General features: G+C 35.3%; 1 protein-coding gene and 2 long non-coding RNA genes across 7 annotated transcripts; 2 read left to right on the forward strand and 1 right to left on the reverse strand.

The window, feature by feature from the left end:
- Positions 1-3849, forward strand: LOC132172066 (uncharacterized). Of its 4 annotated transcripts, none has more exons than XR_009439108.2 (5): positions 1-445; positions 624-754; positions 1816-1954; positions 2060-2161; positions 3477-3849. It is a non-coding gene; the product is annotated as an uncharacterized LOC132172066 (long non-coding RNA). The 4 variants fall into 4 exon arrangements; XR_015911712.1 differs by having other exon boundaries at positions 1-218; positions 283-754; XR_009439106.2 differs by having other exon boundaries at positions 1-754.
- A 471-nt stretch (positions 3850-4320) lies between these two features.
- LOC148586709 (uncharacterized) lies at positions 4321-6296 on the reverse strand. Its single transcript, XR_015911713.1, has 2 exons — positions 5446-6296; positions 4321-4572 (listed from the first exon to the last, which is right to left on the reverse strand). It is a non-coding gene; the product is annotated as an uncharacterized LOC148586709 (long non-coding RNA).
- A 5903-nt stretch (positions 6297-12199) lies between these two features.
- On the forward strand, positions 12200-16370 carry LOC132175064 (Yippee family putative zinc-binding protein). 2 transcript variants are annotated; one of them, XM_059586878.2, is made up of 6 exons: positions 12397-12444; positions 13525-13568; positions 13987-14284; positions 15581-15689; positions 15985-16040; positions 16173-16370. In XM_059586878.2, exons 3-6 carry the CDS (start codon positions 14187-14189, stop codon positions 16258-16260), a joined length of 351 nt encoding a protein of 116 aa, XP_059442861.1. In that variant the 5' UTR covers positions 12397-12444; positions 13525-13568; positions 13987-14186; the 3' UTR covers positions 16261-16370. The 2 variants fall into 2 exon arrangements, with proteins under 2 accessions (XP_059442860.1, XP_059442861.1); XM_059586877.2 differs by lacking the exon at positions 13987-14284 and having other exon boundaries at positions 12200-12444.
- The last annotated feature ends 2415 nt before the right edge of the window (positions 16371-18785 follow it).

An 18785-nucleotide genomic window follows, 5' to 3' on the forward strand; every position in this document is an offset into this window, starting at 1 on the left:
TCCATTTGATTTCCCCCCAAAATTTTCCCCAAACCATTCTCCCTCCCATTCTCCCTCCAAACCAACCATTTCTCCCCCCACCGGCACCGTCGCCGTCGCCGGCGCCGTCATCTCCTCTCCCCACCGTTACTGCCGCTGACGACCCCAAACCCTTTCTCCCGAGAATCACATTTCATTTCCCCCCCTTTTTCTCCCCAACCCATTTTCTTCCCCCACCGGCACCGTGAGTCTTCTCCTCTCCCCACCGTCACTGCCGCCGATGAGCCCAAAACCACCCCACAGTGCGATGACCAGCTCTACCACGCCTGGGACCCTCACCGACCCGGCCCATTGGCATTGCCGTTAAGGTCAACAGCGCAGACTCCGATATCGCCTTCAATTGCGCCAGGCGGCCTCCACCACGCCAAGAAGGCCAAGGCCTCTTGCTCTTTGAGACTTTTACAAGGTTGAAAAACCAAGGCAAAGTTAGAGAGCCATTTCATTTTGATTTTATTTCCACATCTGTCACTTTCTGCTTTGTCTATTACGTTTCAATTTCGTTCTCAAATTTTTCATGGGCTCTCAAATTTTTCATTGCTTATTCTCTATTTCAAATGGGTTGTTGGTATTTTCTTTGTGAAAAGGAAGCTTCGTTTCTGAGAAAGACCGAGTGAGAATTAATGATAAAATATATGTCCTGGAGTTTTCTAGTGCTTAGCTCTTCTTATCCTTTCACCTGTTCCAAAAATCTCCTCTTCATCAATGTCTCTCTCAGGTACTCTCTCTCTCTCGCTTTAGATTTGACTAATTGGTTAGCTTCTAGTGCTTGTTTTACTTAGTGATTTATGGAGCTTTGTTCGAAATAGATTTGCTGGGTTTATCTCATTGTTTTATTTCCTTTTGCCCAATGCGATGACATGATCAGCTTAGTTTCTTACGGGCCCAATTCATGATTTTATGTTGTTTGCATTGTGGTGGCTGATTAGATGGTTAAAAAATTGTAAATTTCAATATATTTTCATTGGTTGGGTGCTGGAATTTATATTGCTGGGCATACATTGAATAAGGTACAGACCTGAGAAGAATAATATTGTTAGAAAATTGAGTTTTTTTTTTTTTTTTTTTGATCATTGTAATTGGTCTCAATGTTATTTGCGTATGATGATAAGGTCTCTAGCAAAATCTACTTCATCACTCAGATGATAACTTTTATGACGCCTCTGAATATATGAAGGAAAAAAGCCAAAAAAGATCCCACCAATACTAATTCTATATGAACACCTTTGTTTTGTTTATGTGGGTCAATTCTATGTGAATACCTTCCAAAAAGCACATTCTCTTATACACCTCATTAAGAAGGCAAAAAGCCATTTGGTGGTCATTAGAAAAGTATATGAATAGCTATTGGTTCATTTGGAGCACCTATAAACTCTCTCAAGTTCCCATTCTAAGATATCGCTGTCTATTCTAGTGGAGTTGTGTTGTTGTCAAATGTTTTGTTTTTAGAGTGTCCCCGCCATGGACCTAAGACCTTAAGCTCTCCTTAAACTTGTTTGCAAAGTTGAAATTTGTACGGATTTAATGAACCATCAATGTAAAATGGATAATGAACTTGTGCTGATTCAAAAGTGGCCTGCAACATGTTATAATTGAGGCTAGAGCTTAATTTTGAAATCCCCAACTCTTTTTTTTTTTTTCCTTTCTTTCTTTTTGGTCTCTTTTTAACCTTTCCCTCATTGCTGTTGATTCGTAGCTTCTTATGCATACTTGTTGCTTATGGTTTTTCAACTTGTGTAAGCTATTAATTGATTTTGTGTCCATTAATACAAAAATAAGTGAATGCAGCAACATTGGGGGTGAACATCTTCCAATGCGCTCTCCAGATCTTTGGGCTTGTGAGAAGCCTTTTTTTTTTTTTTTTTTGGAGAATTCATTCACATGACATCATCTTGTTGGAATTGTTGAGATTGATGAGGTAAAGTTTGCATTTTTGTTGGTTTTTGTGTGTGTGAGAGAGTAAAACTGGAAGATGGGGAATTTTCTGTCATGAAATTCTGCTAATTTACTAATTTTGTTATAGGTGAATTACAAGAGGGGAACATATCAAAGTAGAGGGTTTGGGTTTATCACTATGAGTACTGTAGAAGAAGCTGAGAAGGTTGTGGAGATGTTCCACCATTATGTGAGTTGCTCTTCTTTTGATGTTGATAATTTAGTTTATTGCATGAAGTATGTTATCTTTGAACAATCAAATTCTAAGCGAGAGTAAATAGAAAATGATGGCATGGTTCTCTTTATAAGAATTTGCAAGCATGTAAATAGCAAATGCTATAAGCATTTGAATGAAAGAGAGACAGTGTTATGCCTTTGCTTGATGAGATGAATCCTTTACTTTTTTTGGGCATAGTTTGTGTTCATAGTTGAGGACTCGAGTCCTTCAATATGTAAGGTTTGTTGCTCTTAGGGTCCATAATAAACAAAGCATATTAAATTGGTTTGAGGAAACAGCACGTAGCTTTAGATATGAGTACATTTTGCTGCAAAAGTAGTCACATTTGTCTTGCTACTTTTATTAACTTCCTTTTTCAAAAAGAAAAAAAGAAAAAGAAAAAAGAAGTCACTTTCTTTTGTTTCTTGGTAGAAAAATGCATTATTAGTCCAGCGTCTTCTAAATGGAGAGTTGGAACCATCAAAATTACTGAAGATGCCACCAAATGAGTTGAAGTTATGCTGTTTTCATGGCTTGCTACTTGTGCTTCCAATCTTTTTATACATTTCAGATGCGTTACCTAGTAGGTAATACTATGTAAATGGTGGCATGTAATTACCTATCCAAAAAAAAAAAAAAATGGTGGCATGCAATTGGTCTATAATTTATATGATGATATTCTACAAAACTCTTGAGAAGACATCAATTTTTTTTATAAAATTCTCCTCTTGAAGTTTAATTTGGTGAATTTTTGGCACAAAATTAGAAAGAAGGGCTGGTGGTTGTTTTGTACCATCTCATTGCTAACTTCTCTTGAATTGTGATGCAACACCAAGACCAAAGTTCTGGCCTCAATGGAGCCAAAGGAAACATATAGTTACCTACTGTTGTTCCAATTATGCCACCATCACTTCTAAACCTAGGGAAGGTGAAGTGAATTGTTTCTTTCAGTTGCAGAAAGTATCTCCAATATGTAGATGTGCTACGAAGGAAGAGTCAAAAGCATGTTTGGATAATTGTGACACATAAGAACAATGGGATTAACTTAGAATAGGAAGTCCTCTTTTAGCATGAACATTTTTAACATTATGCTTGACTCTTATAAATCCATGCTATTAAGAAAGAACCACTCAGGTTGACTAAAACTAGCCCACTACGACCTTTCCATTTAGTTCATTCTCACATGGCTGTCTAAAATATATCCAAATTTGCTTTCGCTAAAATGCATGTGTTTTTAAATGTTTGACTTATTGGTCCTTTTCTTATTGACTACTTGATTTTGATGTAGCTTCATCTGAAGGCCATTCATGCTGTATTGCATCAGTTGTAGTCTTCGGCATAGCCATGATGGGCCTCAACTTCTTGTATATTCAATATATCCCTTTGCATGTTCTGGTTGCACAAAACCCCTTAATGTAATCAGACTCATGGGATCGCAGGTTCTCAACGTTTTCTATGATGAGTTGCTTGGTTGCTTATTGTAAATTATTGGTGTACAAATTCATTACTAAAATGTATTCAAGTGATACCCTAAATAGGCTTATTTTATTATTTTGCAAGTATTTCGCATGTTTGCCAAAAGGAAGAGGTTACATTTTTCCTTTTATGGGTCAACTGTAAACTAATGTTGCAAGCTTGTAAAATTCTCTTTGTTCTGTTTTGCTACATCCTTCAATATTTTCATACTATTGAAGCATAGAATCTTTTAGTTCGTGGAAATTAAATGTACTTTGTTGGTTTTGTTTTGTCGAAGTCATGATGTGTTGTCGAAAAAGTCTTGTGTGATTTTCTACTTGCTTTTCAAGCTTGAAACTTTGACAACAAATATATCTTTCACTTGCAAAACAGAAAGGAATAAAGCTATATGGTTATCAACAATGCCCTTGCTATGCTTGCAACCTTCAGCACACATTAGCATTGTGAGGTGGCCAAAACATGTGCAAATTTAGCCATCAATCGGCTGCATGTTTCTCTATCAAGACATAAGATTATACTGCATCCGTTTTTTAATTCAATATTTTCCTTCAGCTTAACCATTTTTTGTCAAACAAACAACCAATCCTTCACGATTTTTTGAGAATGTTTAATTCCATCATAAATTCTTGCAAACAACACTTGCTAAAAGAATCAAATGAGATGAAACAAACTTACACATAGAGTAATTAATTTTACATAAGGCCAAGAGTTGGGAGCATTCCAATAATCAATTTTATGTACAAATCACTAGGTACCTACAACCTACCAAATACACAGTGAATCAAGAGGGATAAAAACAGAAGAACAAAAGAATCTTATGTTTAGTCACATGAAGGAAATAATTGCTGTCTTTTCTCAACCATATTGTAGAACATGATCTTTTAACATCATCAGGAAAGAGGCAATGCCTGTCATCAAGAAATGCAATTGCGTTAGGAAAGTCCCTCACACTAGCACACATACATATGGATCAAGTATCAATCATCAATTAGGTTAACAAAGTAAAGCTTAGCATAAAATCTTAGCAATCATATGAACAACATATTTCAACATCAAAATCGATATAATAATATCATTTACTATCCAATTACAAGCACTCCTCAGCCAGTATAGAAGAAATGTAGAGTTTTGCTTCTTAAAAGAAAATGCCAGAAAATTTATTGATAAATCCTAGCATGCACTTTTGAGACACAAAATTAGAGGCTAAATCATCTTCTACTCTTGATAAAAGCACTCATTACTCGAGTAACCCCTCGGTCAAAAAAGCTCTTAAGAAGTTTTAACTGGCCTTAAGAACTCTATGGTACAAATTCATATATTGATTACATTGGCCTTATTCAACACCACAAGAAGATTTTAAGCTACAACACCACTAAAAATTAGAAGTAAGAAAGCAAGATTTTAGTACTGAAATAAAATTTTCCAACATCATAAAAGTTATCTTCTCAGTGATTAATTATAAATTACTATAGACCTTCTCATCCTATGCAGAAAAAATAACCCAGAGACCAATTACAAAGGTCCAAATAGAAACACAAAAAAAAAAAAAAAAATTCTAGCAAAATGATAATTTCTCATATTTGTACCTTATTCAATGTATGCCCAGTAGTCTAAATTCCAGCACCCAATAAATGAAAATACATTAAAATTTACAATTTGTAACCATCTGATCAGCCATCACAATGCAAACAACAGAAAATTATGAACTGGGTCCGCAAGATGCTAAGCCGAACATATCATCGCGTTGGTAAAAAGGAAATAAAACACTGAGATAAACCCACTTCTTTTCTTCTTCAGCAAATCTTTTTCCAACAAAGCTCCATAAGTCACTAAGTAAAACAAGCACTAGAAGCTAACCAATCAGTCAAATCTAATGTGAGAGAGAGATAAAGAGAGAGTACCTGAGAGAGACATTGATGAAGAGGAGATTTCTGGAAGGGCAAAGGATAAGAAGAACTAAGCAATAGAAAACTCCAGGACAGATATTTCACCATTATATTTGAAATAGAAAATAACCCATGAAAAATTTGAGAACGAAATTAAACGTAATAGACAAAGCAGAAAGTGACAGATGTGGAAATAAAATCAAAATGAAATGGCTTTCTAACTTTGCCTTGGTTTTTCAACCTTGTAAAAGTCTCAAAGAGCCCGAGGGTCTCAAGAGGCCTTGACCTTCTTGGCGTGGTGGAGGTCGCCTGGCGCAATTGAAGGCGATATCGGAGTCTGCGCTGTTGACCTTAACGGCAGTGCCAATGGGCCGGGTCGGTGAGGGTCCCAGGCATGGTAGAGCTGGTCATCGCACGGTGGGGTGGTTTTGGGCTCATCGGCGGCAGTGACGGTGGGGAGAGGAGAAGACTCACGGTGCCGGTGGGGGAAGAAAATGGGTTGGGGAGAAAAAGGGGGGGAAATGAAATGTGATTCTCGGGAGAAAGGGTTTGGGGTCGTCAGCGGCAGTAACGGTGGGGAGAGGAGATGACGGCGCCGGTGACGGTGCCGGTGGGGGGAGAAATGGTTGGTTTGGAGGGAGAATGGTTTGGGGAAAATTTTGGGGGGAAATCAAATGGACGGGGGTGGGGGTTTTTGACGCAGGATTTTGGATTTTTTTTTTTTTTTAAAAAAAAAAGAGGTTACGACATGGCACATGCCACGTCAGTGGCGTGCGTTACTGTTCATGCACGCCGCGTAACCTGTATCATTACCCTATTATATATATATATATATATATATATATACTGGTTTGTATTTAGTGGTACTGGCCATTAGCCTCGTCACCAAATACAAATTTAGGCATAAAACTATTTATAAGTGACCATCTCATATTAATATAATGAAATGAGTAAGGAAAGATACCAAAGCTAGCCACCACACGTAGAAGCTATGAAAGCTTAAAGACATCTAGTATTGATGATTATGAAAATAATCATTTAATAAAGCAAGTGGGTAAGGTCTAAATTGAATTGAGAACTTTGTACAAGCCAAAAACAGAGTCAAACGAACTCAGATGAAGTCGAACCAAAAATATAAAATGTTTGTCTCGGAGTTCTCTATCTACTTTCAAAATTTCATATCAATCGGAGTACGTTTGGATATCGAAAAATGGATTAGGATATACTGCCCTTAATTTGGACGAAAATGCTAATTGGAATAGATCATGAAAGATTGACTAGGTTCATTCATTTGGTTAAATACATCTCAACCCTTGGATCAAAAGTGTATGAATGAATCCTAGCCATTCATTCTCTTATAAATAGAAACCTAAGCTAAAAGCCTAAGCTAATTCATTTTCAATTGAGCTCTTCATTTACCATCTTAGAACAAGTGAAATTGTTTGCTCATCCTTTCATTTTATTTCTTAGTTCAAATATCAAGGTTTATTTTATTTCATTTTGTAACACCCTGATATTTAAACTAAGAAATAAAATGAAAAGAGGAGCAAGCAATTTCACTTGTTCTAAGATTGTAAATGAAGAGCTCAAGTAAAAATGAATTAGCTTAGCTTTCTATTTATAAGAGAATGAATGGCTAGGATTCATTCTACCACTTTTGATCCAAAGGTTGAAATGTATTTAATCAAAGGAATGAACCTAGTCCATCTTTCATGATCTATTCCAATTAGCATTTTCGTCCAAATTAAAGGTTGTATATCCAATCCATGTTTCGATGTCCAAATGTACTCCAATTGATATGAAATTTTGAGAGTAGATAGAGGACTCCGAGTCAAACATTTTATATTTTTGGTTCGATTTCATCTGAGTTCATTTGACTCTGTTTTTGGCATGTACAAAGTTTTCGATTCAATTTAGACCTTACCCACTTGCATTCCCACTTGCCTTATTAAATGATTGTTTTCATAATCATCAATACTAGATGGCTTTAAGCTTTCATAGCTGCTATGTGTGCATAACAAAGGTGGCTAGCTTTGGTATCTTTACTTAGTCATTTTATTATATTAATTTGAGATTGTCACTTATAAATAGTTTTATGCCTGAACTCATATTTGGTGACGAGGCTAATGGACAGTACCACTAGATACAAACCATTGGTCTCATCCCCAAAACATGAATCATGCTTATTATATATATATACTGGTTTGTATCTAGTGGTACTGGCCATTAGCCTCGTCACCAAATACGAATTCAGGCATAAAACTATTTATAAGTGACCATCTCAGATTAATATAATAAAATGAGTAAGGAAAGATACCAAAGCTAGCCACCACATATAGAAGTTATGAAAGCTTAAAGACATCTAGTATTGATGATTATGAAAATAATCATTTAATAAAGCAAGTGGGAATGCAAGTGGGTAAGGTCTAAATTGAATTGAAAACTTTGTACAAGCCAAAAACAGAGTCAAACGAACTTGGATGAAGTCAAACCAAAAATATAAAATGTTTGTCTCGGAGTCCTCTATCTACTCTCAAAATTTCATGTCAATCGGAGTACGTTTGGATATTGAAAAATGGATTGGGATATACTGCCTTTAATTTGGACGAAAATGCTAATTGGAATAGATGATGAAAGATGGACTAGGTTCATTCATTTGGTTAAATACATCTCAACCCTTGGATCAAAAGTGCATGAATGAATCCTAGCCATTCATTCTCTTATAAATAGAAGCTTAAGCTAATTCATTTTCACTTGAGCTCTTCATTTACAATCTTAGAACAAGTGAAATTGTTTGCTTATCCTTTCATTTTATTTCTTAGTTCAAATATTAGGGTTTATTTTATTTCATTTTGTAACACCCTGATATTTGAATTAAGAAATAAAATGAAAGGAGGAGCAAGCAATTTCACTTATTCTAAGATTGTAAATGAAGAGCTCAAGTGAAAATGAATTAGCTTAAGCTTCTATTTATAAGAGAATGAATGGCTAGAATTCATTCATACACTTTTGATCCAAGGGTTGAGATGTATTTAACCAAATGAATGAACCTAGTCCATCTTTCATCATCTATTCCAATTAGCATTTTCGTCCAAATTAAGGGCAGTATATCCCAATCCATTTTTCAATATCCAAACGTACTCCGATTGACATGAAATTTTGAGAGTAGATAGAGGACTCCGAGACAAACATTTTATATTTTTGGTTCGACTTCATCCGAGTTCATTTCTCTGTTTTTGGCCTGTACATAGTTTTCAATTCAATTTAGACCTTACCCACTTGCGTTCCCACTTGCTTTATTAAATGATTATTTTCATAATCATCAATACTAGATGTCTTTAAGCTTTCATAACTTCTATATGTGGTGGCTAGCTTTGGTATCTTTCCTTACTCATTTTATTATATTAATCTGAGATGGTCACTTATAAATAGTTTTATGCCCGAATTCGTATTTGGTGACGAGGCTAATGGCCAATACCACTAGATACAAACCAGTATATATATATATATATATATATATATATATATATATATATATAATAAGCATGATTCATGTTTTGGGGATGAGACCAATGGTCCGTACCACCAAAAATATGAACTACAATTTAAATGACAATAAAAGAAATGACTGATTGTAAAAGCTGTAAAGTAAATACTATATGTAATAAATATAGATAGTATCATAAGTCTATTAATCGATTTTGGCCACTAACTCATTATTATTAATTCACTTGTATCCATTAATTTATTTTATATCATAAGCTTATTGGGTCATAAACAATTAGATGAGAACAAATGATACAAACAATAACTCATAATATTTATACAAGAAACACATACATGATAATCCTTAGAATTAAAACTCTACCAAATCTTTTCTAGGTAGCTAGTTTGGAAAAGCAAGAATACTTGATCACTAGAAGTAAGCTCTAGGCCATATAGTATTGACTTAGAACTAAGAAATAAAATGAAAGGAGGAGCAAGCAATTTCATTTGTTCTAAGATTGTAAATGAAGAGCTCAAGTGAAAATGAATTAACTTAGGCTTCTATTTATAAGAGAATGAATGGATGTGATTCATTCTAACACTTTTGATCCAAGGGCTAAGATGTATTTGTTAGTATTTTTATTGGCTTAATTCTCTTCCAAAATGCAAAGGCTACTACCTATGGGCTCAAACACTGATATATAACGCTCAGAATCCAATTTCCACCATTCACAATGAGGATTCACGTGTCATGAACATCCTTACAAAGTTTCAGCTCATTCGGACCACAATCGCTCATCGATCGGAGCTGTTAATAAAGGTTGGACAACATTTCCAGAATGCAGGTTTCACCCACTGCATGCCCTATCCGGACAGGCCCTCCCCCTGTCTGGACAGAAGTTCCAGAAACTCAGTTTCTGTCATATGCAAGGCCCTGTCCGAACAACCCACTAACCTGTCCGGACACCCCGTAAGTGTTACGCCCTAAGACGTGATTTTAAGTGTGTTGCTGTCTAGCGTTTTGGTGTGCGATATATATACATCTAATTTAAGAGAGAGATGTATGAAATTAGAGGCGTGAGAGGCTATACTGAGAGAGAATATTTGTTGAGAGCCTAATTGTTTCTCGTAGAGGATTTTGTTAGTTTGATTGTGCGCTTCATTGAGAAGTCTATTGGAAGGATCCGGTAAAGGAGAATCACGTTGAAGAAGATTGTGAGCGAGGAGACGAGTTAGAGGCTTGTCGATCTTACAAAGTCAAGGTCTTGCATCGGTTTGTAAGTGTTCCTAGTGTCTGTAATTTCTGAACAACTTTTGATAGTGATTTCCTGAGTTTGACTGTCCCGGAGAGGTTTTACTTTTAGATTGTTTTCTAAAAGGTTTCCTCTTCGTCACCAAAATGTGATTGTTCTTATTTTTGGTGATTGTTTGCTTAGATTTAAATATCCCTTAATTCCGCATAAAACTATGATAATTATCTGTTAAGCGTTTTTTAATATTTAACCAAAGGAGTTAACCTAGTCCATCTTTCATGATCTATTCCAATTAGCATTTTCGTCCAAATTATGGGCAATATATCCCAATCAATTTTTCGATGTCCAACCATACTCCGATCGACATGAAATTTTGAGTTGGTTCAACTTCATCCGAGTTCATTTGACTCTATTTTTAGCCTGTACAAAGTTTTCGATTCAATTTAGACCTTACCTACTTCCATACCCGCTTGCCTTATTAAATGATTATTTTCATAATCATCAATACTAGATGGCTTTAAGCTTTCATAGCTGCTACGTGTGCAGAACAAATGTGGCTAGTTTTGGTATCTTTCCTTAGCAGTTTTAATTTCATCAGACAATATTAAGATACTGCTTTTTAGGCCAAAAACTGAAAAGCTTCAAATTAATTTTCGACTTCACTAAACACCAATATAAATAATTTATTTACTAAATTAGGTTTAATTATGCCCATAAACATATTTGTGAAGCTTAATTGTAGAATTAAAGTGATATACAAAAAAATGTAAAAAATCAATGTAATATACCTTTAACACTAAATAGTTATTCAATATCATTGTCTAATTTATTTATTATTCTTTTATCTATTTAATATTATTTAAATAAGAGTTTTAAAATCTAGGTCGCTGCATTTACCAACCCTAGGTGATTTTTTTTAGATCCACTAATAGCATGTTTTGGATTGTGTTTGAGAAATAGAGCTTTGAAGTCAAAAAAACGTTTTTTTAACAAAAACTTCATTTTTAAGTTTTTGTCAAAAGTGCATTTTGAGGCTTTTTGGACCCTTAAAAGTGCTTTCAATTTTTTTTTTTTTTTTAACCAAACAGATACTTTTTTATTCAAACAGACTTGTTGGGTGTTAAAATGCCTCTCAAACGCACACTCAAACATACCATAAAAATTTCCCTTTTCCCCTCCCGCTTTGAAAAAAAAAAAAAAAAAAAAAAACAGACACTAAATGATCTTTTGTCAATCGTGGTTTCTCATCCCTAGCCCTCACAACATTATCACTTGGTCCATTAGTGTCTTGACCAATTACTATTGGTTTATCAACCCTATGTTCAACATAGATATGAACATCCTGCCTATTCTCTCGTGGCTACTAAGTCCACCATATCTTATCTGCATTACCTATTAATGGTTTCACCATTCGGAGTATCACCTCTTAATGGTTTCACCACTTCCTCCAAATTACCCTCATCAAGCTTATACCATTATGCTAACTCATTTAGATATCCTAGATCTCCAACCATATCCTTAATCTTCCACACTAAAAGAAAGTTCACATCATAGTCTCTAATCTCATCCTTTTGACCCCCAATATAAGCAAATGGATTATGTTGAACAAATCCACCATGGTGAACAATCATGTGCACCAACATTATTTGTATTGCAAGTATATCATCAATAATTGGATAAACAAACCGAACCCACAAATAATTCCAACAAACAAAGCCAAAGTTACCATATCTTTTCATTTTACAGTTCCAACTTGAATGAAATATGTACACTTAGCTTGGCTTAGGAGTTTTTTAACATAAAAAAATTTGGTGTCCACTTTGCAAAATTTTAAAACACACACAGCACGTGAGGTGAGGGGCAGACATCCATTGTACACGTTTGGCGCTGGGAAACTGGCTTACCAAGCGAAGGCATATGTGGCAGTGCACTGTTCTCTGTAGGCTGGAGCTAATCCATTCTCTTTATCTCTCTCTTTCTCTCTCTCTAAAAAATTTACTGGATTTGCCACTTGTGGAGGTGGGTAACAGGTAAGGAGGAGGAGGAGGCGGAGGGAGAAATGGGTAGGCTATTTGTGGTGGAGTTGGAAGGAAGGTCATACAGATGCAAATTCTGCAAGACCCACTTGGCTCTCGCTGACGATCTTGTCTCTCGGGTACTTTTATTCCCTTCTTCCTCTTTTTTTTCACATTTTTTAACAAAGAACTTTTTTGTTTTTTGTTTTTGTTGCTAATTTCTGGCAATTAATAATCATAAGACATGAGAGTAGTTTCTGTTGCTTCTAAATTGATCCTGGACTTGTGTGGTATGTAGTCATATGTTGATATATTATCAAGTTTATGCTATTGTTCTTCAAGCTATGTTGATGGAAGTATGTGAAAAATCACTGTGTTTTCTATCATGGGTCCTCAATATAGTATGGGTATTTCGATTACGATAGTGGGGAATAGATACTTTGTGTTCGTAATCAGCAATTTAACATGAGAAAATGATTCGTACTTGTGATTCGAAAATGAAATTGTCAGGTTTATATTGTTTGGAGGCTTGCTTTTATCTGGCTAATTTAAGAAGTCACTTTCTTATCATATGAATATTATATATCATTCTCAAGGGGGCTTAGTATATTAAGGATATGTGCCAATTCACCTTATCAATGTTACACTGAATATGGATTGAATAATACATTGATCAGATAGCAAATTAGTTCCTAGGGCTCTTTGGAGCAGTATACATAACAAATGGACAAATTTCTTGTTATAAATGGATTATGCTTAGTGCTTGATAGACAATTTTTGAGTATATTTATCGCCTACAGGAATGATATAATGTTGAGTTGCTTTCATTGTTTATAACTTATTATAACATGGAGCTAAAGTGCTGTTTAAAAAACTTTGGCAGTCAGGCTTGCTCATGTTTTTCTGGATGGCTTGTTATTTAAGTTTTGATTTCTCCTTTTCTGGGGATTGTTTTCTCTCCTATACTTTGCGTGTTCTGAGGCTGCATTCCTTTGTGTTATCCTATTTGATCGAATCATTACTTGTTGAAAAGAGGAAATATCAATTGAGTCTTTTAGGGGAACAACTTATAATCCACTTCATCCGTTTCAGTTGCATCGGTTTTTTTCTAAATTATTGATTCTTCTTGGTTCAATGTCACACATGCATTATCTGTTCCAAAATGCTTTGCAGGATGTTAAACTCTTTTTAGTCTCATTTTTCCCTTGTGATTTGGTCAGGGTTTTCATTGCCGCAGGGGAAAAGCATACCTCTTCAATAATGCGTGAGTTCCATCATCTTTCAAGGATTACTGATTACCGAAATATGATTTCCAATGATTTATTTTTAGGCTTTCTGCTTTTCTATTCAATATATGAATTCATCATTTATCCACCTGAAGAAACTAGCATGTTATTCTGGCTGTCAGTGATTTCTAAGATAGTTAGCAATAAAAAATTGTTTCTGTTATCATTCAGTGGGAAGCTTATCTTTTTAATAACACTTGGGTTCTTTGAATTTATTTCTCCTACCTGCGGGGTTGCTAATTTTTATCATTATCATCATGGGGATTGAAATCATACCTCTTTTAAATACGAAAGGTTGTTTGAGATACGTCTCTCTCTCTCTCTCTCTCTCTCTCTCTCTCTCTAAGTCTGAATGCTTCTCTTACTGGGAAAAATAATATGTTATTTTTATGACAGTGATCGCTGCATTGTAGGAATCCCAAGATGTTTACGACTCTTTGATGATTGAACAGAACTAAACAACTTTGTTAATTTTCAGACTCACAGGTTTTAGTCAAATTATTCTACCTTACATTTGAATCTGATCTGGACCTCAGATATTACTTGTATGTGTCAATAATTGTTTCAAGATAAATATAGTTCATTGGATAACCTGAATGACCCTATCACATGAAAATATGGAAGTGAAGCTTGATAGGGATCGGACTCGTCAACTAGCTGTTTTAATCCATATGCTTTTTGCAGTTCAACGCAGGTATGTAATAAGTGTAACAATTCCACTTTTTTTTTTTTTTTTTTTTAATTGGTGTTTTGCCACTTCCCCTCTTTTTTAACATATCCATTTTCAGTTGATCTTCCTCACGTGATTCATTCTCCTCCTCCTTTATAGAATTTAGCTCCTTTAAATGATATAGTACATAGTAACTTCGAAAATCAAGTTTTGACATTCGCCTTCCATATGTGTCATCATTTCAACAAAGATTGTCGGCACTTATTGAAACCAATTAGTATCTAACTGATACAACAGGCTGTTCTCTTATTACAGTCAGTCTGTGGGATCGATGACTGGGCCTTGAAAGTAGAAACCTGTTCTTCTTATGTTTGATCAGTACTTTGTATTCTTGGTTTTTAGTTTGTGGGAAGTGGCTCCATATCGATGCTCTTATGCTCTGGGTTAGCATGCATTAGCCAGCCTCTGCTTATTCTCAGCTATCAATTTTTTCTTTTTTCTGGGCTCCATTCTTTTTGAATTCATTTGTTAGACATAATGGATCAAGAAAAGTGTTATGTATGTATTCGTAAACGTAATGATGTGAATACTATTTTATTTGTAAAATATTAGGGCTTCAATAACCATTTTGTACATGTATAACTTACTAAGGAAAATGATATTTTATTTGTAAAACATGACATGATGGATACCTTTTCATTTCTTTTGGAAAATAAACATTTATAGTTTCTGTTTTTAGATAGAAAGGTTAAAACATTAAATATTGTTTCTGTTACTCCCCACATCTCTCCCTTGGTTCAATCGAAACAACAGGAGTTTCAAGGCCCCTTACAAGCCAGATAATTATGATACTCTTGACAAACACCTGCAATGCCAAAATTAAAATGAAACCAGATTTGTAATGACTCCACAATGGGCACAGCATGGTGAAATAGGAGAATGGCTCCTCACTATAAGGATGTGGCTTCCACTAAATTACTGCTCTGATCTTTGTGTATCGAAAAATGATTTCTCGCATTAAGGTTGTACTTAATTGGACCAATTTTTAGTACGAGGGAAACCATTTTTTCTTTTAACTTGATAAAATATTGTTTAATGGAGAGGTTGTCTTTGTACAATTACGTGCATCGGATTTTATTATTTTAGAAGAGGAAAATATGATCAAAAGATAATACATTCATTTAGCACACGATCTATGATGTTAGAACTTTTTTTACCACATTTCTATTCTTTTTTCTAGAGAACATTATAAAACAAAGAAACATTCCAAGTTTAGGTTGATACTTCAGTTTACTTAATTGTCTCGAGTTATTGATCCAGGGTGAACCTCATAGTTGGAGCATTAGAGGAGAGGATGATGCTTTCTGGATTGCATACTGTCGCAGATATTTTTTGTTGCTGTTGTGGACAGATTGTTGGCTGGAAATATGTATTCTCTCTCTCTCTCTCTCTCTTGCTTTAATATCTGTAAAAGGAAATGTTATTTAGTAGTCTACTATATGAGTGTCATACGATTAGGATGACGTAATAGTGAAAATTAGCTATTGATTTTTCTTTTTTACGAGCCCTTACTGACCCAAAATGTGATTTTACTGTCACAACATTCCGATTGTATGTCAGTCGCATAACAATCTATTAAATATCATGACTCTTCCGTAAATTACCCGAGATGAGTGAGAGGTTGCCAACTTTTGCTAACATGATATTGTGTTTTTTGCACTCAGGAAGCTGCACATGAGAGGAGCCAGAAGTATAAAGAAGGGAAGTTTGTTCTTGAAAGGTATAGTTTTCCTCCCATTCTTCTTCTCTTTCCTTAATTTTTCTTGAAAGGTATCATCTCTTTCTTTCTTTTTGGCATCTAGCCGACAATTGTGTTGACATGTTGTATATGCTGTACATGTCCATAAAACAGAGGGAGGATTGTTGATGAAATTGACTTTTCTACTGAATTCTATATCGATACCCGCCCCAGCGTGTTGAGTGATGCTGAAGACGTTTAGGATCCAACGTCATTTCTTTAAAGAGATTTAGACAATTGAGAAGAGACTCACTGCTTATGTGTATGATTAAATAATGTTTAAATAATGTAATTGTTGTGATCCTTGGGTGATATATTTCTTCCTTTAGATAGTGTTTAATTTTTGGAACCTGAGTTGTAACGACACGATCCAAGGAAAAACGTTAGCCACATCTGCGTTATCACCCTAAAAAGATTAGTCAATTTGGAGCTTCCCTAAAATTCATTAAAAGGCTCAAAAGTGACGGTAGCTTCATAATGAAGTTGGTAATTTCACCGACTTCACTGACTTTGTCAAAACGATAGACAAAATACCCTACCATTACCGATTTGGCCGATACCCCACCACAAGTAGTTGCATTCGGGGGGAAAATTAAGATGAAAATATCTAATTTCATTATGCCTTGCCTTTTAAAAGTTACGTCATATTTGGAAGGACTCAAAGAATCATTACTCTAAATAACATCCTTGGCACCACTTGCATTTCTCCTACAAAACCTGAATCAATAATTTGTTTATTTTTTTGCTGCATCAATAATTTATTTTCTCCAAAAGGAGAAAAGAATCCAAAATTAATTTAATTAATATATTTTTAATGCTTTTATAATCTTGGGTATAATATGTCATTCCATCATCCATGTAACGTTTGAGCTTAATGGTTCTTTTGAGACTTAAACATGTTCATAAAGATTTGAAAACAAAGATTACAAGGGTCATGATCTATTTTAATCTTTATAATCACATTAGCTGCCACATAAAATATATAATTTTATTAGTAGACTTGATTGATTTTTTTTTTTTTTTTAAAAAATTATCTTGAGACTTTTTTAAACTCCAAATATCAAATAGAAAGTCTATGTATTTTTCAAGAGAGCATCTTTGGTGGTGAGGTTGCACAAAATGTGATTTTTGTGCACCAACTAGAAGCTGACACATCAGCCAATTTTACTAGACTTATACTTAAAACAAACACACAACCACACCAGATTATACTCTATATGATATATATATATATATTTAAAAAAAAAACAAAACCAAAATTTAAAGGGGTGGTTGGCTAGCCACCCCTCCCCCACTTGGGGTGGCTGCATAGGGAGGTCGCCGCCCCCAGCTCAGGGGGGTGGCTGGCAAGCCACCCCTAGGCCATGGGGTGGCTCCCAAAGTCACCACACCCTCTTCTCTTTGAAAGTCGTCTTCTTCTTCTTCTTGGGGTTTTCCACAGCCCCCAAACCCAAAATCCTTCACTTAGATCTCAAACTCTTAGACACTCACAAGAAGGTATATTCCAAGTTCCCTCATCTCAAACCTCCTCCCTCTTTCTCGCTTTCCATGGCTTCGTCTGGGAACCCAAACCAGCAACAGCAGCCCATCGCCACCTTCGACATGCAGAGCTTCTTCAAACCCAAGAACCCTTCACCGCCGCAACCACCAAACCCTCCAAATCTAAACACTTCATCCCCATTTCCGCCTCCCTCTAGATGGGGGTGGCCGGCGTGGCACCTCCCACCAGCCACCTCAAGTGGGGGAGGGGTGGCCAGTCAGCCACCCATTCAATTTTGGTTTTATTTTATTTTAAAAAAAATTAATTTTTTATTTCATATAGTGCATAATCTGGTGTAGATGTATTTTTTTCGTTATTGTGAAATTGACTAATGTGTCAGGTTGGGAATGGTGGGCACAAAAGGAGGATTTTGTGCAACCTCTTCATATAAGTTATTCTCATTTTTTAATGGCTAAAATATGTGTATGTCCAAAAAAATAATTATGATTATTAAATCATGTATTTTGCCCTCCGGGTTTCGCGAATGGAGACCTTTAAATATGGAGAAAGGGGTTGGTTTTAAATACAAGGAACACGTATATGCTTTGTTTCACTAATTCTTGAGTTTTGCATATGGATTATGGACAGTAAATCATAGTTTTTAGCACGGTATTAAACATTGCTCTCGTTTGGTTTTAACCATGTGTCGTCCTTTGATATGGTATGCCCTTGGTGAAGCAAGATGTTTAATTCGTGTCATTTAGTGAGGTACGATTCTAACAGAGTAGTGGTGCCGAATTCCTTGTTTGTCGGTAGGTTGTGAGCGCTATTAGATCTTGTGAAGCATTATATGCTCACTGGCAAGTTAAGGATGTTGCTTGATTTCTCACCGAGAACAATGAAATAATTGAAAGGAGGTAACATAGTAGTTATCTTCTGTACGGTATCTCTCATTCTTATATGAGCGATTGCCTTATTAATTCGCTAGGCCCATCGTGGTTTGTGGCTTGGGCTCAATGACTCAGCCTAAACCTGTATTATCAACTCGGGACTAGTCTAGTGGGTAATCGGTATATCAATTGGTATTGATTTTAGTCATTTAAATATGAGGATCAGTCTAATTATTAGTGTAGTTATATATATATATATATATATATATATATATATATATATTTACCTTCTTTTTTTTAAAATCCCATCGGTTCAATTAGTTTTCTAATTTTTAGTTCAATTGCTTACCCGATAAG

The sequence above is a fragment of the Corylus avellana genome, chromosome 3, assembly GCF_965113065.1.
Source record: "Corylus avellana chromosome 3, dhCorAvel1.hap1.2, whole genome shotgun sequence".
In the NCBI taxonomy this organism is placed as follows: Eukaryota; Viridiplantae; Streptophyta; class Magnoliopsida; order Fagales; family Betulaceae; genus Corylus; species Corylus avellana.